Source organism: Colletes latitarsis, chromosome 6, assembly GCF_051014445.1.
Source record: "Colletes latitarsis isolate SP2378_abdomen chromosome 6, iyColLati1, whole genome shotgun sequence".
NCBI lineage: Eukaryota > Metazoa > Arthropoda > Insecta > Hymenoptera > Colletidae > Colletes > Colletes latitarsis.
Window position 1 is genome coordinate 24,985,637 of NC_135139.1, and position 22,252 is coordinate 25,007,888.

Below are 22,252 nucleotides of genomic sequence, written 5' to 3' on the forward strand. Positions count from 1 at the left end.
CATTTTTCGGTTACAGCGAAACCCACCGCATACATGACCGAATCTATCAGTGTGGTGGAAGGAGAGAAACTGACTTTGGTATGTGGCGGCAAGCAGAGTCCTGGTATTAAAGTATCATGGACGTTCGGTGATCAGAACTACACTCGCAGCAAAGGTCGCGTTAAGATCGGCCGGGACCCAGAGAAAGGCATCTACGGCACCGTCCTCACTGTCGAGAACATCGAGATGAACGACCGCGGCAACGTCTACTGCAGGGTATCGTACAACTGGTCCGACTTCGACGAGAATCACATGGCAGAGGCCCATACATTCCTTAGGATCAAAGACAAGCTCGCAGCCCTCTGGCCCTTCCTAGGCATTTGCGCGGAGGTCGTCGTTCTGTGCGCCATCATCCTAGTTTACGAGAAGAAACGAAATAAGGCTGAACTCGAGGAATCAGACACCGATCAGAGTCCTGACACGTACGTAATTCCCTGCATTCAACGTATTCTCTCATCTGTTCATTTGAAATCGAAACATTCGACAAACTTTTCACGCTCGAAGCTCAGGGGACTTTTCTTAGAAAGATTTGAAACATTTTATGCTAGTTAATAACATAAATTCTCGGTAGAACGGATATTTATTAATTAAATACAATATAATAGGTGTAAAAACGAATTAAGCTTCAACGATATTTTTGGAACAGTTGGCGTCCCTGGCGACGCCATCTTACATTTCTAGGGTTAATTACTAAGCATTGCTATGCGTGTTTTCACTTAGAGATCTTTGCGGGAGACCGATAGACAAGAGATTGGAATATTACATTCCACTGCGTGGACCCCTTCCGCCCTCCGAACTTCCAATCGATCCTCCTGTGACACCGCCAACGACAGAGTTCCCTGGTTACAAGACCATCCAGTTACGTTCGTCCTCCAAAGAACACCGTCGATCGTCTGCTCCGGCACGATTGAATTTCTCCCGTTATTTCCTTAAGACGATTCCCATGAAGACGTGTTGCCGTTATCAGTTCTCCTGGAGTTCCCATAAAAGAGAGCAGCGCAAAACTATAACAACCGAAGAACTAATGTGAACTCGAAATCAAGTACTTCAGTACTAATACTACTATCGTAAAGAGAATTTAAACTCGTGTCAAGTCAGTCAACACGCGGCAGTCTAACCTAACTTTATTTCGAAAGATAAATCTAACCTCGCTTTATCTAACATGATTCTATTTATTCGCTCTTTAAAACGCAAAGTTTAACAAGTTCAAGATGAAGTTCGTGAATTAATAATTTACGGCATCACATTCGACAGGGAAATGACATAATTTTCTGTGTTTGAACCGACTTTATTATATCCTAAATCTATCAAAGCCATCATCCTGATCGACTTTATTATATCCTAAATCTATCGAGAGTTCTAAACTTCGAATCTTCGTAATCATAAAAACTTGGAACTATTTCGAAGCTGGGAATCGAACTGCCCGTCACTGCTGCCAACGTAACCGTATTGCCGCGTATCGATTCGTTGCGTGATTCATCCTCGCGAACCACGTGACTCGTGTTGTTGTCCAGCTGCGCGAAGATGGCTTTGTCTGATTATTTTCATTTTGTTCCGCAGCAAGGCAACGCCCAACAAGGATTCCGAGGTCAGGCAGAGAAAGTGAAACGGCGAGGAATAAGCGGCGAACGAATGAGAGCGATGCAGGATAGCAGAATGGATATGGGGAATGATCGTGGCGTCTTGCCCGGAGTGACAATAGATGATAGCTGTACAGAGAGGAGATATATAGAGAGAGAGTGAGAGAGAGAGCGAGAGAGAGAGAGAGATAAGGGGGTAATAAAGTTCCGAAACGAGAAAGACATCGTTCGAGAAAACGAATAAAGAGAAATAATAGAAAACGGTAAACCGTTCAGACAGTGGACAGAGAGATATAATAATAAAAGCTCGAATGACGAAACGAGGAATCCGGTCGTTTTCGAGCGCGTTACCTGCGCGACACACAACAGGGCTCGCTGCGCCACACAGAGCGCAACCAGAGCACGCGCGTGCGCGGGATATTACAATTTACTAACAAATTAAATTAAGCCTTACTATCGTGTTCACTCCATTTATCAGATGTTCGCCTGTCCCGTACTCTCTCGACTACACTGCTTTGATCGACGACGAAGTTGGGGAGAAATTTTGTGCTGCTGATCCTTGCGTGAGTTGGTACGTGTAGATGATAAGAGTGCGCGATGGAAAAAGGAAGGGGGTATAAACGAAGGGAGGAGGAACCGAGAAAAGAAACGGAAGGCAAACGGGAAAAGGCGAGAAAGGGAGGGTATCGGGTGTGCGTGTCCTGCGTGTATGCGCGTGTGTGCATGTTTGATTGCATGCGCTTGAACGAAAGGAGAATGTGAAATAGTGACAAAAAAGATGAAAAATGATTTTTCGAACAGCATACCCGCCGAATGGCGATATATCTACACGAGCGAGTTGTAAATTCGTTTCTATTATAATAACCGCTTGTACGATTAAATACACACACACGCAGACAGACACGTACACACACGAACGCGCGTGATTCGCGCGTTAATATATACATACACATATATAAACTATGTTTGAGGCGCATTTATTCTCGTAATCTTGAGGAAATTCGTTTTCTTGCCGTAGCTTTGGCGGGTATGCTGCCTTGATTTCAGAGCGCGTAGGCCCCCCTGTTTCTCATATTTCGCACGTGTGAACGAGGAGAAAAAAGTTTTACGGTAGGACCGAAAAATATGTGCTCGATACTAGTTACGTAATAATAGGATCAAGAGGCAATGCGTGCTATAATTGGCTTCCGAACACACCACAGACTTTTCGGAGGTATTAAAAGCTTACCTTTGTGGGGCGTCGCCTTATGATAATTATTATTAATTATTAATTATTATTATTACTATTATTATTATTATTACTACTATTATTATTACTATTATTATTATTATTATGATCTTAAAATATTCCATCGTTCATGGAGAAACACACCATCGGAAGTCATGTTTTTGCGCGCGACGCCGTTGTTAACGACGTTAAATGTAATTATTAATACTGTAATATTATTGCCATCGTTACTACTGCTGCTACTATCGTTATTATGATTATTACAAGTATTATCGTTAATTTTACCACTATTGTAATAATTTATAATCCGTACCAACACGATTGTCTATCGACAGTGTGTCGTCATTGTAAGTATTACAGATTTCTATATCCATTAACGGCTAGCATGGGATTTAGGGTGCTCGGTGCAATTCCGTTGCGGGTGCTGTTTCGCTGCGTCCACTTCCACCGCTGTTTCTAGCGTTGTCGCCACTATTATCGTTATCAGCACTGTTGTTGACATTAATAGGACAATTACAGCCATGAGAATTCGCAGTTTTCGTTTCCTTGTGTTTCATTTTTTTCTTTTTTTTTTTTTTCTTTCTGTTTAACACACGTCAGCGCGACGACGAGATCTGCTCGTTCCGCGAACGAAGACAGAAATATAATTTGTTTTGTCAGCCGTTATGCGAGTCCTAAATCCAAGGATATTTTTAAAACGCTGCTTCAACGTCTCTGCAACGATACCGCAGTGCACGCGCGTCAGTTTCATTCTAGAATACATTTGACTGCATCGAAGAGAATTCTCTTCGAAAGTTCAGGTTCAAACTTTTGTTTGACAAATACCCGGACAATACAAATTAAAAAGAAACACTGTCTTAATGAGTACGCGATGAAGAAACAAGGTATTTTGTTTCTTTTTGAGTGCTATTTTGTATTTATATCGCATTCGTAGAAGGTTGTTAAAATATGTGTGCAAATTTTGTCAGTGTATTTGAAATATCGTAGAGAGATACGTTCGCGCACTGTAGTAGAGACAAGACTGGCTGTTCAAGGTCATTCCCCCCACCATGAGTCACATCTAACATAACCTCGACCAACTTTACAATCTTGCCATCTTCTTATTCATGTGATTAAGACTCCTTTGAACTTAAAGTATTTATATTGTGACATCATCTTGACTCTTCTCTCTTCATGGTACTCATATTTCGCTGTTAGTTTATCGAGGGAACGAAAGGATATAACTGAGGATACTCGCTGGGTGGCCTTGAGCGGCCAAAATCTTTTGTTCGCAATGAAGGCCCCCTGGGTACAAAGTCTGACTGGTCAACGAAGTTTTGCATAGGAATAGAACTTAAAACAATAAAGCCAGTGATTATGATTTTTCGGGTACACGGTTAATAGTTTACAAGATATTTAATATTGAAGTTTTGGCGATCAAAATAATAATTACCAACTTCAGTATTTCGAGCATCGTTCAAAGTCTCACCGACCAGTTACACTTGCGCTTACGGATCGTTCCTTGTCAGATAATAGCTTTAATGTACAGTCGGTGAGATGAATATAACGATCCACGTAAATCAGTTCGACGTCTGTTAAGCAATAACCTCGTTGGATATAAACCGCCAAATGAAATTTTCCCAACGGATTAGAAGGCCAAACTTAGACAAGTTTATTACCATGTTTTAGTCTCTAAAACGTCCATTCGCAACCTTACTGCCTAAACAGGAAAAATCTCCCCAGACCAAGACCCAGAGTCCTTGGCTTCTCGCAGCTTTTTCGCGATCATTACGTTTGTGCCATCGACTGTACACTAGAATAGCAGAGGTAGAATGCGGGAATAGCTTTGCTACTAGGATCGTTCGACGAATAACTGAATCAACAAAGGAAGCGTACGTTCGATTAAAAAGAAAATATACAAACGTTTTTATTGCTCAAACGTCCATGGTTGCTCGTAAGTACAGTAAATTCGCTGGGCGCACGCGGGTACGGCCTGTGGTTGCACCTGACCACGCGTCGAGAGTGTTTTACAGTGAATCCGTGCTGCGTTTTCTCGCGCGCTTTGTACAGAACCGCGCATCGAGCGCGCCTTATCGATAACTCTTTGGTCGTAAGCGCCACTTCTGCGTACTTTCGTAACGAAAACGTGGTGTTCGCCCCGGTTCGACGACCATCCATCGGCAGTAGAAGCACCGTAAAGGGGGTGTAGAGGGGTTGGGAGGGGGGTGAAAGTCTCGTTTCGAATAGTCTTTTTTTTTTCTCCAGGTGCACTGACAACGTTTATATACAGGTGTGTCGCTTCACTGAAGCGAGGTAAAATTGTCCACTTGGGGATTCGACCGAGGGAAAGCAGAGAAGAGGTGCACAGAGCACTGACGGACACGCGTTAACGTCGTGGTTCTTCTACTTTGGCGTTTGGCTACCGTAATCCACGTAGACGCGCACGACTTCGCCACTGTATTTACGCTGACTGGGCATGAAGTAGAAGTCTGGTTGATTCGGTTGGGTCGACACGCCACTCGCCGGGTTGTGCATGTTCTTCGATCGCTGATAATGATCCCTGCGATCTTGGGTGTAGTAGCCCGGTTGAATTGGCGCCGTGTGCCTCGAACCCGGCGCGCGCGGCAGGCTGTACGTGGCCCGGGGCCCTACCATTCTGTTGGGACCCTCCACCGTGTCGGTGCTGCCCAGTCCGTTGCCCGCCATCTCGCGGTGGCGTGGTAAACTAGATACCGGTGGTGGCGGGGCCTTCTCCTCCGTCTCGAACGCCTCGAAGGCGAAGTTCGTGTTCGCACCAGAGGCGTAGTCTTTCCAAGCGTTACTGGCGATCAGGCGATCCTAAAACGAGATTATTATCGATATTAATAAATTTTACTGGTGAGAAGAGGCACGATGCTTGAGCAAAAATGTTTGACATCGCATTGATTCCTTATTTAGGTCCGTGCCTACAGGTAGTGAAGGAACGAATCAATCACGAAGTATCGAGATAATTAATCATTGCCATTAGTAAGATGTACTCGATACCATAGTATTTAAACACGTTTCAGTTCCATCAATACCTATAGGCTTTGAGCAATCAGAATGTTTGTTTTCGTTCCGTCTGATTCCGGACTTCATCTTTACACGCGAATATGGTGGGTGGAAGAGACATTGTAAACTCATCGGGTATTAAGTTCAGAGATGAATTCGAGAGAGAAACGTATTTGACGTATGGAAGAGTATATCTCTTCCAATTACTATACATCAAAGTTACGTCGAAGAAAGACTAATATTTTTTACTCTTTCACTGCCATCTACAGTACGATATGCGTGATTGAAATCATTTTCGTAGATCCATAAAGATTAATTCCATCGAGAACACCATTGCAGATGAAGCAGGGGCGCCATACGTAATCGTTCAAATTTATTTACTAAAGAATTTAATAATATTGTGTAAAGCGGTGTTTCTCAAATTGTGATCCGCAGACAACTGGGAATTCATTAATTCCTCTCGTAGTATGTATTTCAATCGTTAAAAAAGAAAGCTGAAGTTTGAGAAACACTGATTAAATGTTATGTTTTCCTCCACAATGTTTATATTTGTATGGTATTGGTAACGTTGAAATTTTTCGAGCTTTATGAAAAAAACCATCTGTCATGTGGCCTACAAAACGCACCACCTTCGTCTGCAACAGGTTTCCTTAAAAAAAAAAAGAAGAAATCCGTGCGGTTGTGGTGTTGACAAAGTTGCCAACCACCGGAACAAAATGGCCGCCAAAGACATAGGTGGGAATAGTCGTCTACTGACTTGATTGCGTAATTAGTCGTATCAGACAATTTTATATAAATATTCGAACAACGCCACTTGTTTCCAATAAAATTTATTCTAAATCCGTATTAAAACAAGTGACATTCAAATATTTACGTTGAGTCGTCTGAGATAGTTACTAGTTACGTCACAGTGTCGCTTAGCAACGTTCCCTCACTCTCCCGCGCTTCTTCGTCGCTACCGGCCATTTTGTCTTAGCAACCCCGAGCATTGTATCGTGGTCACGTGAACCAACCTGCGCAAGAATGTAACTACAAAGGAGATGGGCATTCTACTCGCGTCCAAGGCGAACACAAAGTAGCAAGACGGCTGGAAACGTGGGAGACACACAGGGAGAAAGAAGAAACTATAAAGATAGATAGCAAAGAGAACCAGTATAGAAATACCTGGATTAGTGAGCAAACGAGCGTACGATGAGTAATATTAGCGCGCTGATCGTGTACCGAATGTGAAGTTCTACCAGCTGGGATTAGGACGATGCATTTCGTACGGAGCGTGTTGGTGATGATGCCGAAGATGATGGTGATGGTGGTGGTGGTGGTGATGGTGATCGCCATTTTGTCGATGATACCGCGTCGCGTTCGTGCGATGAATCGGGTTGGGAGCGTCGGAGGAAGCCAGAGGCAGCGAGTACACCCTCTTTACCACGTGATGGTCGCGGAGAGCGCGGGTCATGCAACACAAGCGAAGCAGAAGATCGGTTCGGGTTCACAAGTGTGAGGCGTTCAGAGTCGAGTTCGTGGCGGGTGTCAAAGGCGGGCAAATATCTACGGTTCAACGTGGACCGCGGTGAAAGAGAGAACACCTCGTTGAGATATTTCCACTGATATCTATACGCTGCATGAGAATTGGGACTTACAAGCGGAGAAAGGCCTTGTGAGCATACTGTGATTGCCATCTTTAAGAATAGACCACGTTCGTTACGAGATCATCATTGAAAATGAAGTTAAGCAATCATTTAGAATGTAAGTATTCTAAACAATTACTGGCCAAGTTGCTGTTATCTAAATTATACTCTGTACTCTGTTATTTTTGCATTCTTGAAACACTTTGTGCGTTATCTACCCAAATATGCATGTTTGTTGTACATCTAGTAGTACTTTGGTCACTGTATAGGCAGTGTACACGGTTCTTTTTCAAAGATGGCAGTCTTTGGATCGTCACAGGCTACGGATGTATGCCTTATCTAGTATATAGAGATCAGTGGATATTTCATATTCTCTCAAAATCAAAGAGACTTTTACCCATTTTCACATATGAAAGATTACACAAAGAAAGACTACCGCTGAATGTGTCACGAGCTTGCTTTTTCAAACAGAGGTTAGCTATGATCATCTTCGAAGAGTATCAAACATTATTCTTCAAAGTATGAACGTGTCTATTAACAATTTAGAAATTGTCGGAGAATAGGTGATTCTTATTGCAAGCTGTGAAAGAGTCTTGGAAGCTTAAGGGGGTTGTCAAGCCTCAAAATCTTAAAGAAAACCGTTTCTGAGATTTTGATACAGTACTCTAATAGTTACGAGCTTTCTGCTAATTTTAAGCATACAGGTGTTGGTTGCAACTGAGAAAAATTTTTCTAAGGGGTTTACCATTATGTTCACATTTACGGAAAACACAAAATTTCCAATGCATGACAATTTAGTTGAACATAGAACATCTCTCAGAGGCATACTTCTCTGCTGGCAATAACAGACATTAAACTTGAACAGATTGTTTAAGATATGTTGGAAGCAGAATTAAAAAAAATTTCTGATTTTCTCAACGATACGAAAACAACATTTTTTTTCTGTATTTTGCTTCCAACTTTTTCCCAAATGTTTTCTTTTTAGATTTCCCAATAAAACCATGTGTTTACGTACTTAAATGTAACTCCCATGATTACCAATATTTCCCAATGAAACAGGACATTTATCGAACAATAAACTACCGTTCTTCCACGAGAAGAAGACACAGCGTGTTTCCATCCCCACTCCTGTTGCAGTCCGCTGACTTACAGATATTGGTCGAAAACGATGACGAAGATCGATGTCAGCCAATCAGCGGATTGCAGCAAAAGTGGGGATGTAAACACGCTGTGCTTCTTCTCGTGGAAGGACGATACGTGAACTTCAAACGATCACGACTATACATTCCCTAGAACTGTAAGATTAAGCGAGACTTGACTGCTCCCTTGAAGACTCTGCTATTAGACAGATCCAAGAGCTTGAAGAGGAAACGCGTTTTGGCTTCTATGATTCTGGTACAGGTCGAGAGTCAGCACCGCTCTAGGCCGTACCGCGCAACGCAGCACTACGATCGTTACAAAAAGAGTTAGATGCACACAATACAAAGAGACAGAGAGAAAGGTAAATTTGGTGGACGCGAGCAGAAACAGCGAAGAGAAGAAATTAAACGTAAACAAAAAAAAAAAGGGGGGGAAACGTTCAATGACGGATGATGTACCTTCGTCGCTCGTCTCCTCGAGGATCTGTAGAGGGTGCAGCTTGCTTGCAACAGGGCAAGGGCAAGCAGTGCAGCGACGCAACCAACGACGATGTACAGCTTCGTCCCGTCGAGGAACAGGTCCGACGTAAATGACGTTCCTTCGTCTGCGTCTCCTCCACCCAAGTCGTTTACTGGTGACCAAAAAAAAAAATGTCCATGTTGGATCGATGCCTTATATCACTTATGTAACTTAATATAAATATTTAGTATGAATACATTGTACTGAAGTTAGATATACGTGAACACATTGTCGGCTTGTCACTAAAAAGCTCGCTTTGTTAAGTTTGTTGTAATAATAGTGTTCTCTTCGAATGACACGCCGAACTAAAGGTATAATTGAATTAAATACAATATTAAAAAAATACCCTACATCGTTATTCATAGCAAGATAGAGGAATTTTTATACTCAGAATTCACTTGAAAGTGAAAATAAGAGATAAGAATTGTATGATCTTTCACGCACCTCGAGGAGCTCTAATGACCAAGTATTGCGGATCGACGCTCAGTGCACCGACTTTACCGCTTACGAGGGCTTCTTTCAGCGCCTTCTCCGCGGCTGAGCTAGTGTCCAATGGCTTCAACGACCTACCCTTGACTTCGTTTTTATCTAAGATCAAGTCTATGTGCGCGATGACTCCGTTCTGCTCTTCGTCTCTGCACAAAATTGTGAACGTTTAAAGCATCGTGTACTTGCAAGTTCAGCCATGTAGAGACTCACTTGTGTAACTCGTTGAGACGTATTTGGTAATAACCGGGCAGTTTGTCCAAAATTGGACCGAAACTGTCCGATATCCTGTTCGAAATAACTTCGAAGTCGGGGCTGCCCGGAGCGGGCGCTGTGAAACCGTCGCCCAGGTTCACCAGTTTCACTTCCACGTCGTAGTGTAGCCTTGGTGGCGCGGGTGTTGTGAGGTCTTCGAGCTCTGTGAAAGCAAAACAATGTATTAAGGTGTTCCTAAAACACGGCGTAGATATAATTATTTGGTGGAAGTTTTTAATCTTAATGCATTATAACGAGGGAACAACCTTCGAGGCCGCAGGACTTTATGCATATCCTTTCAGACGAGACGACGGGCACAGCATCGTGTTTGCGTATTTTCTTGCTGACAGCATTGAAAATACCCCCCTTGACCGGGTACATCATGTACAAGCAGTGATCGTCCGTGAACGAAAGGTCCCTGTTATCCTTTGTTATTCGTTTCCTTGAGAATTTTAGAGTCGTTACACCGTCCACTTTGCTGCCACCGGTGTTGTAAATATCTTGAGATGGATCAAGCAGCGGGGCATTATACCCGCTGATCCAAGTATCCATGAGAAAAGCTCTGCCAGATTTATCGTCAACCCAGCCCAGAACCGCGTCTGTCTGCGACTAATAACGGAGGAGAAAATTTATCCGATGTTATTCGTTGATCTTTACAAATAAAATTGATTTTTCCCCAAAGAATGCAAATATAACATATGTATATTGTTTACACAAGCGTAGCTTATTTATTTTAAGATTCACTGTAACTTCTGGTCGTGCTTATTTCTTAAGTCTAAATTTTTGCCTGAAAATTTTACGTCGCAATAATTGATTGCAAGTATTCTTGTTTGTGTCAAATTGGTATGGATTGAGGTATCAACAACTGCGTCATGAAGAATACCCATATGAGGAGTCGAAGTACTTATAAAATAAATAAATTATGCTTGTGTCGACTGTGTGTGTATAGTATAACATTTAACAGATACCATTTTATCGTCGTCGGAGAATCCAACGCCGGTCCAGCTGTTCGTATGGGTCGTTGAAATGACAAACGATAATTGATCCTATAAGAATATACTTTCACTTATGATATATTTTTAAACGATCGGATTGCAGATTGTTAAGATACTACCTTTCGTCCCTTATACGACCATTGTATAGAGTATTCACAGGTGCCATTTTCGGGAGAGCATTGTCTAGGATAATGCCACTCGCCACTGCAGCTTGTACTCTGCGTAGCTGTATCGCTGGTGGCCATCTCTTGCTTTTTATTTTCCTCTGGAAATATTCACAAAAGCCAAATTAATATTACAGTAAACCCCAACCATAAGACAAGTAATCATTTTATTGAGTTGTATCGCATAAAACATCACAGCGTTTAATAGATCTAATCACAAATATTTTGTCTTATTAATTTAAGCATACCAATGAATAATGAACCATTACAACCCAATACAATGTGTCGTCTTTGGCAATTTATGCCATAAAAAACTGAAGCAAATGCCCCTATTTATCTACCAAAGAAATTAAGCGTAATTGCTCCCCTCTGGGAGCCGTGTCCGTGATACTTGAGCTCGTCAGCCTTGTAGAAGTCCTTGACGCTGACCTTGGCCTTTTCAATCCCACTGGGTGGATGGTGAACGTACTTTCCCGGTTCTTGTCCTTTCGCCCATATCACCTGCATGTTGGCATCTATGATTTCGTGGTCGGTCGGTTCGTTCGCGGTTAACTTTCTTCTGAAGAGTATCGTGGTGACGCCATCGCGCTCGAAGCCCATTGCGGCCGTCAACGTGTCTCTGCCGCCCCAGTATTCGTCCTTCCGCGGCGTCGACCTGTCCCTGGTATAATAATCGCCGATCCTGTGATTGTTCCCACGCGCTGAACCGATTATGATGTCGGTGCAATCCATCGGATTGAAGTCGTGTTTCGGCGTGTACTTGTGACCCGGTCCAGGCAGGATCGCTTCGATCAGGAATAACCAGGTCAGATTAAAATAAACCAGCGACCGTGTCTCGAGCGATTATGCCATTAAACGATCGATGACCGCGACACGGTTACTTTCCAACGTGTAATGAAAACAGTGTGAAATGCTATACCATTCGTTCGACATGAAAGTGAGATGTTCCATTTGTTCTTTTTTTTGAGAAAGTGAAGTGTTTTTGCATATACACGATGTTCGACCACACGTGGGAAAAATTTTAATGGGTGATTCTAGAGGCCAAAATAAGACGAAAATCAAGGATACCAATTTGTTGACGGAGGCTTCGTTAAAAAGTTATTAATGTTTAAAGTTCCGTCCGTACTGAATTTTTTTCTTGAAAACGCGCAAGATTTTGGGGGTATGTCTATTCACCAAATATGATTGTAATTGACCCCCACAGCTAATAATATTTTTTTCAGAACGATTTGAAATATTTTAATTTCGTCGAAAAATTTCACATCTTCTCGAATTTTTTTCTAGAAAGTGCGTGGGATTTCGAGGGTATGTGTAATGACCAAAAATGATTGCAATTGACCCCCACAGTTAATAATATTTTTTTCAGAACGATTTGAAATATTTTAATTTCGTCGAAAAATTTCACATCTTCTCGAATTTTTTTCTAGAAAGTGCGTGGGATTTCGAGGGTATGTGTAATGACCAAAAATGATTGTAATTGACCCCCGCAACCGAAAACAATTTTTCCAGAACGATTTGAAACTTTTCAATTTCACCGAAAAATTTGGGCACCTACTCGAATTTTTTCCTCGAAACTGAGTAGGATTTCGGGGGTATGTCTATTCACCAAAAATGTTTGTAATTGACCCCCGCAACCGAAAATAATTTTTCGGTCTTATTTTGGTCTCTAAAATCGCCCATTAAAATTTTTCCCAGGGGTGGCCTAACACCCTATAAAAATAATTGTTTCATTTTATCTCAAATAACATTGAGATATGGTTTTGAACTTGTATGTTTTCACTGTGAGCAACCAGAAACACAAGGTATGTTTAAATATTTGTAAAATTCAACTATAATATAAAATATACTAAACAGGTGAGATTCGAATAGGAATACTCTACAGTGGTCTGTGCGGTGCAAGTGCAGCTGCACCTTCAGTCATATAAATGTTACTTGGAGACGTTATGCGAAAGCGACAAGGGAAGCTGATACCAAGATGAATGCAAGTAACTTCAACTTATCAACAATCTACGTTTACAAGTTTTCCATATGGAAATGTATTCGTACGTCTTGTTAGTACTACTGATTACGTGAACGGGTTATTAATGTAACTTAAATTACTTCTTATGTGCTACTAATACTACTGTTTCACTAAACATTTTACTGTTCATATTTCTTAGTAGTCTTAGACCATTAAAACGATTAACCCTCCATAACCAAAATTATTTTTGGCTTCTAAAGACTATATTGAACACGACTGAAAATTCATTTTTCAACAGAACAAAACAATCTGGAGATCACACGGTGTTACAGAGGGTTAAATAGGATATACAATTATTAGTACTATTTTTGCTTTTGTTTTTACTAGTAGCTTCCTTTGAGGAAAAGAACTGAAACTCGGGTGCTTGAAAACTAACATGATACCATGACTGAAATGTCACTTAAGTTTTGTAACACCAGTGACTCAAAGGAAACTAGGAAATAGTCTTTTGTGATGTGAATCACGTCGATCAATATCGACTCTAGGTGTTCCATTTTAATCGTACAGAGCAAATATCATTAAAACTATTAGCAATCAGTAAACGTGCCAAATAGAAGTGAGAAGCATTTCGAGATTCTTTATATGGTAGACGTGACTTCCACACAAATAAAAGCTTCCTTTTAAATAACACTTTACCTCCAGGAAAGATAAACTAAACTGTAGGAAGTCACATCTCCCAAGTTGATAGTCTCGAAACCTTTTAGCTTGTACTTGAAATAATTTTTTCTTTTTTAACGCATCTTAATATTTGAATGGACTGATTAAAATGTCCCGCCACGATCCTCCGCGCAGTAATTTATCGTTTAAAGATCGAAATCGGGATCCCCCAATGTTCTTTGACCGAGGGTCGAATGTTTCACTTGTAACTTACAGTAGAAACGATTCAGTTTCTTTAATCCCGTGCTAAAAATTCCATCTTTAAGCGAGGCATTACTGTAAGTAGTGAAAGCATGTGCCAGTATACGAGGAAACAAGCGTCGACTCGACTCATTAGCTCGTTACCTTTTGTAGCGCTCGACTTAAGGCCCGAAATTGGCTCCGGTTCCGAGGTCGGTTCAGACTTTGGCTCCGGCTCTGACTTTGGATCTGGCTCGGAGTTGGGTTCCGGTTCAGACTTTGGCTCTGGTTCGGAACTGGGTTCCGGTTCGGACTTTGGTTCTGGTTCTGAACTCGGTTCTGGCTCGGATTTGGGTTCTGGCTCTGAGCTGGGTTCTGGCTCTGAACTTGGTTCTGGCTCTGAACTGGGTTCCGGTTCAGGTGCAGAACTGGGTTCAGGTTTGGACCTTGGTTCGCCTTTGGGGATGGGTTCTGACTGAGATTTTGGCACGGCGGTTTTAACAGCGGATTTGAATTGGAATCTTGATTCCGGTTTGGAACTGGGCTCCGGATGAGACGTTGGCTCTGGCTCGGGACTTGGTTCCGGTTCAGACGTCGGTTCTGGTTCGGATTTCGGTTCAGGGACGGGAACGGGTTCTGGGTTGGAAGTGGACTTCAGTTGGGACCGTGACTCAGGCTTGGAATTGGCTCCTGGTTCAGACTTGGGCTCTGGTTCTGAACTGGGTTCTGGTTCGGACTTTGGCTCAGATATAGGTTCGGGCGTGGTGTTGGTGCTGTCGACAGTGCTCGGCTCGGCGACGGGTTCCCCTGTGCAACAAAGCATCGATCGTCGTGCAACTACCTACTGCTTACATCGTTTACGGACCACCACCTCGTGCGTAGTGTCTCGAACGAGAGGAGGGACGCCGATTATTTCACTACTGCTTATTGGAAAGCAAACTACGTATTTCTACTATGTAATTACGGGAAGCGAGGGCTCTTTTATCTGTACTTGTATTAAACATTTATACATACCGTTTGCAGAGGGCACCACCGTGTCCGGAGACCTCCTTTTACGCCCTGTACAACAACAATCATATATAATGTTTGACGTAATCTTCAACACGTTGACTGCTACGCTAAATTCACGTTTACAACATCAAACACGGTTTATACTACCTCTATTTTTTTATTGGATTTGTTTCTAAAAATGCGGTTAATTTGAAGGAAAACAAATATTATCATCCCTTAAACCGTTAGATTAAACAAATGTCGTTTTTCAAAGCAGTTAAACTCGAGCGTTGGTGCAGTCAACGTGCGTTATCGGTGGAATTTCATATAATTATACATAATTGTACTAGTTTTTTCGTTCTTGGGAAGGATAAGCCTCGGTGCTCACCTTGTTTGGTGCTAACGCGATAAGTCACGCTCGTCTGCACCGTGACGTCAACGTCGGAACGGGGAGTCGAAGCCAACAACGCAACGTCGTGAGCTTTGGCCGACCTCCTCTTGGCACCGGACCTCTCCGTTCCGAACTCTGGCTCCGGTTGGGGCTCCGGTTCTGGTTCTGGTTTCGGTTCTGGTTTCGGTTCGGCCTCCGGTTCGGGTTCCGATTTTGGCTCCGGTCGCGGCAGCGGCTCTCCCTTCGGGCGTTCTTGAATGTCGGGGAACGCTCGACAGATCGGAGTCAAGTCGCTTGGTCGCCAGCCAACGGCCACCCAGCTCGTGGTATTTACTACCATCACGCCCTCGAGTTCTTTGCTATCCTTCAGTATGCGCCAATAAAAGGTGAAGTTGTCGGAAAATTTCTTCATCGTGTAAACGTCCAAGTCCACGTCGATGGTCTTGATCGGGGATTCTAAAACAAATTACGAAGTTAATAACAACGAACATCGTAAAATATTTCAATGGACGTTTCATTTATAAAGAACTGGCTCGCGACATGGTAGCAGAGAACAGATTGGCGTAACGGGTCCGAAAGTTCGGTGCAAGAAAGTTGCTCCAGTTCAAGGTGCATCGAAATCTCGGTGAAACTTACTCTTCGCGCAACCCGGACCGAACCAGCCGATGTTGCAGTAACACTGCTTGGTGGGCGCGGTCGTGCCGCCATTGTCGATGCACGTGCCCTGAATACCGCAGTCCGAGTCGTCGAGGCATTCCTCCTTAAATTCGCACCTTGTGCCGTGATAGAGACGGTCGCATCTGCACCGACCCACGAGATATCTGCCGTGACCGCTGCAATCCTCCCTGTAGGCCTTTCTGTCGATGATCTGACGCATATTACAGAACATTAGGCAACATAGCGCGGTAAACGGGGTGTCAGCTGATTCTATGCGAAAAAATATATCGAAACTGCGTGATTACGTTTTTTCGTACGAGTCTTCGTTACCGAGAAAATCGACGTTGAAAATGAGTGGCGCACGCGCGTGCCCCGCGTATCTCCAAACGCAATTTTCTCGAGAACCATGGGAGGTACGAAAAAATTTCATTCTACGTTTTTTATTTATTTTTAACCGCCGACAAGCATACTTACATCGATGTCGGCGCAAGACCAAAATCTATAACTCGCCCCCCACTCCTCGGCTTCTCGCAGAAGTCGAATCGTACAGTCTGTGCACGTGAAGTTCTGTGGTAAGTGCACGGCGTAACTCTGCGCCCTAGAAATCGAGGAATTTTATTTTGTTATGCTATCGTAACGAATCGTTAGAATTGCGAAAGTATCCGTGATATAATTGAACTCACGTGGCGTCATCTTCCACGAATTCGCTGTTCTTCGTCACAGGGGTTAAATCAACCAATGGCCTGTCGAGGGCGTCCAAGATTTGCAGACGAAATCCACCCTGAAAGCATATAAATAAATCAGAAAAAGAGATTCTCCAACAATAGAATTAAACTTTTTTATTTTTTACGCGTTGTATAATTATATGGTAACTAATATGATAATAAAGACAGCACTCTATTTCGTTTACCATTATTTATAAATTTAAAACAAATTTTAGGTTAATTAGGAGAGCGAAAAGGACTTCGTTATTTGCGAAAGGGAAAGCAAGATACTAAAGAAAAGGCTGTTGCCGTATTCGGTGAGTTAATAAATATAATAAAATATGATTCTTAGATTATACAGGGTGTTCAACCACCCTTGGGAAAAATTTTAATGGGCGATTCTAAAGACCAAAATAAGACGAAAATCAAGAATACCAATTTGTTGATTGAGGCTTCATTAAAAAGTTATTAAAAAATTAAATTGAAAAATCTCATACCGTCCTTAAAAAAATTATTGTCAGTTTCGGGGGTCAATTACAATCATTTTTGGTCATTAGACATACCCTCGAATTCCTAACCACTTTCGAGAAAAAAATTCGAATAGGTATTGAAATTTTTAGACGAAATTAAAAAATTTCAAATTACACTAAAAAAATTATATTTAGTTATAGGGGTCAATTACAAACATTTTTGGTCAATAGACATACCCCCGAAATCCTACTCAGTTTCGAGAAAAAAATTCATTACGGGTATAACTTTAAACGTTAATAACTTTTTAACGAAGCCTCAATCAAGAAATTCATATTCTTGATTTTCGTCTTATTTTAGCCTCTAGAATTCCCCATTAAAATTTTTCCCATGGATGACCGAACACCCTATATAAACATCGCAGAAAATAATAGTAATTTTAATATTAATTTTCTATAATAACAAGTAGAATATTCTGCGAATTAACGAACCGAAGCTCCGTCGAATAATGAGAAATTTCTTGCGCGACCCGAAATGTCGAAATAAAAAATGGCTGTCGGATTATGATCAGTAATTTAATGAACTATAACACGAAATTACGTTATAAACGGGGAAAGGAATACAAATGTATAGAGCGAGCAGATTGTATGAATAAAATGTACACAGTGCGTGTTTAACAGGATCGTTTTAATTCCGTTGTGTTTGGAAACGCAGCCAAGTTACGGGTGGAATCGCTTTAGTTCCAATGAGTGAGCTTCCGCGCGGTTTCTTTCGCTACGCTAGCGTCGGAAGCGAGAAACGGTCAAGAGGACGTTGAGACATCGATCGCGCTCGGATAGCGGTATCGAGCGAGCTTATCGCGGAATCCATGACATAGAAACTAGCCTTCCGTTTGATCGGTCACGTTGAATAAAAAATGACGATGCTCATTAATTCGATAGAAAATCCTCAATGGAATTTATTATATCGATAATGTTGTTATGGGATTAGTTCCATCGTTAGACACAGCTTCGATCAACGGTTACTCGATGGGAGTCGCAATAATTCTGCCGTTACGAAACCGCAGTTTCATGAAACGTCCACCGAATTGGAATTAGGAAGGAGAGATGTCGCCGCCGGAGATCAACGAGTCGCAACAGGTAACGGATGTAATAACGTCGAGTGTCGATTCAATGGGCACTCCGTGTCGATCGTAGGTACTGTGAATAAAGATACGTCGAAGAAAAAGCCCGTTATAAATTCGACCGGTGCGTCAGAGGATTGCATTCTTTTCGCATGTCACGTTTCACACTCGGAACTGGATATGTTTCATTCGAACAAAAGATAAGACGTAATTATTCGCAGACAATACACGTCGAATAACTGACGTTTGATCTATCAGAGGCGCATTGTCTCGAAGAACGCCTCGTCTCGAGTAATCTGCTCCTTTAATAATCATATAATGTAAGATTTAATATCTCACAGTCGATTGTTTGTTAATCAGACACTTGCATTACACATTGAGTAATCTGAACAAACGGATCCTCGAAGACTCACGAGACGGTTATAATACTCGAGTACGTTTGCGAAGATTGTACTCGTCTGGGAAGACTGATAAAAATCAAATTAATTAGAAATTCATTCGAAAGTTGAAACAATCGGGGAAGGGTTATTGAAATGTTATCTAGATAAAAAGTTCGCCCATCTCATAACCTCAAAACTCTGTCGATAACTACTGGTAGTCGTTCGGAACTTATCGAGCCTATTCTCTAGAACGTGCAGGTTTTGCTTGCGTTTCGCATCGTCAAATATTCTCTGAGGTGTGAAACGCGCAAAAACAGTGTCGTTTTGTAAAATACAATGCGCCGAGGTGCATTTAGCGGCGAAATGGAATACGTTCACCGGAGATGATCGTCGCTTTTCATGAAAGTACCGTCGAAAAATCTCGCGAGAGAGTTCGAAATGTTTTCCAACGGTGCAGCGCGACGATTGCGCCGCCACTCGAAAGGAGGAGAAAGGGAAGAGGCGGTTCGCGAAGTGGTACTGCTTCGCACGGCACACACCTGCAGCGGTTGCAGCGTTATTGTCGAATTTTTCTCATGCCGTGGATATTTTCGTGTGTAGAACGGCGCGAGAGCTGCGCCGACTAAAACCAGTTACTAAAGAGAAGAAAATACGACGTGAATTTGTACACGCGAAAATACGCAGATTGGCCTGACGTCGATTGCTATACCGAGAAGGTATACCACGAGATCAATTTCACATCGAATTTCACGGGAAGTTTAGATTAAATCGTGATATTATGCTACCGATCTTTAACTCATTCATGGAGGATTAGAAGGTAATGCAACTTTTGGCTAAAACGGATCCTCTCTCGACGGCTCGATTATTTATCCAGCAACGGACCCGACGAGCTTTGGCTTCGATCCGAGTCATTGGCGACAGTCGAGTTACGGTACTCGACATACCGATGTGTTCCACGGAGTTCGGGCTCTTTATCGTACGCGTCCACATGCAAAGCGACTTATCCCTTACCACCTTCTTTCCGACCTATCTGCCTACGTAGGGTACGCGAGTATCTCGAAACGCATGCCGAGCTTCGCTTCTGAATTATTCAACGCGCGTCACCTTGAGCGACGACCAGCAAGCGTAGGCTGAGCTCAGCCTCTGTCTTTTCTTTCCCTTTCGTAGACCACGCGCGGACAAATTCGTGATGTCTTTGACGATGACTTAGGTACTCGCGACGATGCGCCGTCGGGAATACGAATGTCCGACTTCGACCGTGCTGGGCTGTCCGTTTGCGTTTAGGTTAGGGACCGTCGTAAGCTTCAACTTTAACACGTTCATCGTCCTATCAAACCTATCAAATTTTCTACGAGACCAGTTTCATTTATTTGCCAATTGAAAATTACATAACCTACAATATTTCGTAGTACCTATTTTTACGACCACCTAACCTTACTTCTTTTCACGAAGTTTCAAATGCTCGGTTTTCATTAAACGTGCACAATTGTAATATCTATTTAACTCTTGAAAGTGGTCAATTAGTGGAACGAAGGTGTTTCCGCGGAGAAATGTTTCCAACGAATGCGACGCGTGCCATAAAGTGCCATAATTACACATGCTCTGCACGCGACATGTGTTAGCAGGAAAAGAATTAAGTAATTTTAAGTCTGACCTAATTGCGGTTGAATTACTTTAGGTATATGGCCGGGATTTTCGTAATCCGCGTATGTATATGAACGACTGGGAGAGGTTATGTTCATCGCGTAGTTGGAGAGGATGCTCGAAAGATAAATGCAGAAACTTATACAGGGGGTTCCCACCCCTGGGAAAAATTTTAATGAAGAATTCTAGAGGCCAAAATAAGGCAAAAATCAAGAATACCAATTTTTCCTTTGAGGCTTCGTTAAAAAGTTATTAACCTTTAAAAGCTTCGCCCGTACTGAATTTTTTTCTCGAAAATGTGCAGGATTTCGGGGGTATGTCTATTCACCAAAAATGATTGTAATTAACCCCTCTAACTAAAAATAATTTTTCCAGAATAATTTGAAATATTTTAATTTCGTCGAAAAGGCACCTGATTAGATTTTCGCTAAGGAATTTTTTTTCTCGAAAATGCGTAGGAATTTGGGGGTATGTGTAATGATCAAAAATGATTGTAATTGACCCTCGCAACCGAAAATATTTTTTTCAGAACGATTTGAAATATTTTAATTTCGTCGAAAAATTTCTCACTTTCTCGAATTTTTTTCTCAAAAATGAGTAGGATTTCGGGGGTATGTCTATTCACCAAAAATGATTGTAATTGACCCCCACAGCTAACAATATTTTTTTCAGAATAATTTGAAATATTTTAATTTCGTCGAAAAGGCACCTGATTAGATTTTCGCTAAGGAATTTTTTTTCTCGAAAATGCGTAGGAATTTGGGGGTATGTGTAATGATCAAAAATGATTGTAATTGACCCTCGCAACCGAAAATATTTTTTTCAGAACGATTTGAAATATTTTAATTTCGTCGAAAAATTTCTCACTTTCTCGAATTTTTTTCTCAAAAATGAGTAGGATTTCGGGGGTATGTCTATTCACCAAAAATGATTGTAACTAACCCCCGCAATCGAAAATAATTTTTCCAGAACGATTTGAAATTTTTGAATTTAATTGTTAATAACTATTTAACGAAGCTTCAGTCAAGAAATTGTTATTCTTGATTTTCCTCTTATTTTGGCCTCTAGAATCCCCCATTAAAATTTTTCCCAGGAGTGGCCGAACACACTGTACATCGGAGAAAGTCTAAACGCGAAATAATAAAACGTGGCACGATTTTATGCAGCTCTCGCGTAACCGCTAATATGATTTTCCCATTTTAAATAGCTGTTCGAGTTTCGTAGGCATTTTTCTCTTTAAAAGTGGCATGTATACAAGCCCTTTTTTTAACGTTACGATACAAATTTCATACTTTCCCAACTAATATCAAGAAAGTTGGACAACAACGTTGTCAGCTTGTTTTTTTTTCTTCGCTCGTTTTCAGTGCTAATTGTAAGAAGCGCATGTATGTATGCACAGGAATTACCGACTGGTCTCGCTAGAACGGTTTCGCAGCTTTCTTTTTTTACCACGCGGCCAATGAAATTCACCAACGAATTCAATTATCGGGTAAAAGTGGCGTGGCAGGCGAAAATGCGAAGGAAAGTTTAACGAGATGGTAAATGCGTGGCGGTAATCCGTTTCGTTTTGAGATTAAATAATCAACACGCTATAGAATAAAAAATGGTGTCTACTTACTCGATGAGGGTAAGCCAGATGCCATGTGACGTTGAAGTCGCTCCCAGAGAGTAAAGTAGTCTTAACGTCGCCTGTAAACAGAATGCATACATATTTATATTATGCAACGTTACGCCATTCATCGTGAATTCTTGGGACGCGTTATATGCAATAAAATAAATTGCCTCGAGAAACGGAAATTTGTAATTTCTCAAGCTCATCGATTTAGACAAGCGATCTTATAAACAATGAGAAGTTAATATTCATTGCGATAACGAGACACGATAATTTGTAACAATCGCCGGAAATAAGCTTAAATGCAAGTTCAACGAAACCTCGTGTACGGATACTCCTGCTTGCATTCAGGCTATTCAAATTGAATAAGAACGATGGACATTTTT

At 41.8% G+C, this 22,252-nt stretch overlaps 2 protein-coding genes across 5 annotated transcripts in view; one reads left to right on the top strand and one right to left on the bottom strand.

The window, feature by feature from the left end:
* Positions 1-11,142, top strand: part of Bsg (immunoglobulin domain-containing protein Bsg) — a 29,515-nt gene extending 18,373 nt beyond the window's left edge. Inside the window, exons 4-5 of the mRNA XM_076767202.1 lie at positions 17-461; positions 1,600-11,142. Coding sequence (XP_076623317.1) covers positions 17-461; positions 1,600-1,645 — 491 coding nt within the window. The 3' untranslated portion in view covers positions 1,646-11,142. The remainder of the gene's footprint in view (positions 1-16; positions 462-1,599) is intronic.
* The window catches only part of Nahoda (DOMON-like domain-containing protein nahoda), a 30,212-nt gene continuing 12,688 nt past the window's right edge, over positions 4,729-22,252 (bottom strand). Inside the window, exons 3-18 of one of the 4 annotated variants that reach the window (XM_076767180.1) lie at positions 21,873-21,943; positions 16,619-16,716; positions 16,410-16,533; positions 15,915-16,146; positions 15,276-15,734; positions 14,912-14,956; positions 14,597-14,704; positions 14,063-14,317; positions 11,382-11,825; positions 10,996-11,141; positions 10,850-10,927; positions 10,148-10,490; positions 9,840-10,044; positions 9,585-9,775; positions 9,080-9,252; positions 4,729-5,664 (exon numbers count right to left, since the gene is read on the bottom strand). In XM_076767180.1, the coding sequence (XP_076623295.1) occupies positions 5,230-5,664; positions 9,080-9,252; positions 9,585-9,775; positions 9,840-10,044; positions 10,148-10,490; positions 10,850-10,927; positions 10,996-11,141; positions 11,382-11,825; positions 14,063-14,317; positions 14,597-14,704; positions 14,912-14,956; positions 15,276-15,734; positions 15,915-16,146; positions 16,410-16,533; positions 16,619-16,716; positions 21,873-21,943 (3,407 nt within the window). In that variant the 3' untranslated portion in view covers positions 4,729-5,229. Of the gene's footprint in view, positions 5,665-7,090; positions 7,274-9,079; positions 9,253-9,584; positions 9,776-9,839; positions 10,045-10,147; positions 10,491-10,849; positions 10,928-10,995; positions 11,142-11,381; positions 11,826-14,062; positions 14,705-14,911; positions 14,957-15,275; positions 15,735-15,914; positions 16,147-16,409; positions 16,534-16,618; positions 16,717-21,872; positions 21,944-22,252 lie in introns of those variants that run through there. The other 3 variants (XM_076767178.1, XM_076767177.1, XM_076767179.1) reach the window with 3 other exon arrangements.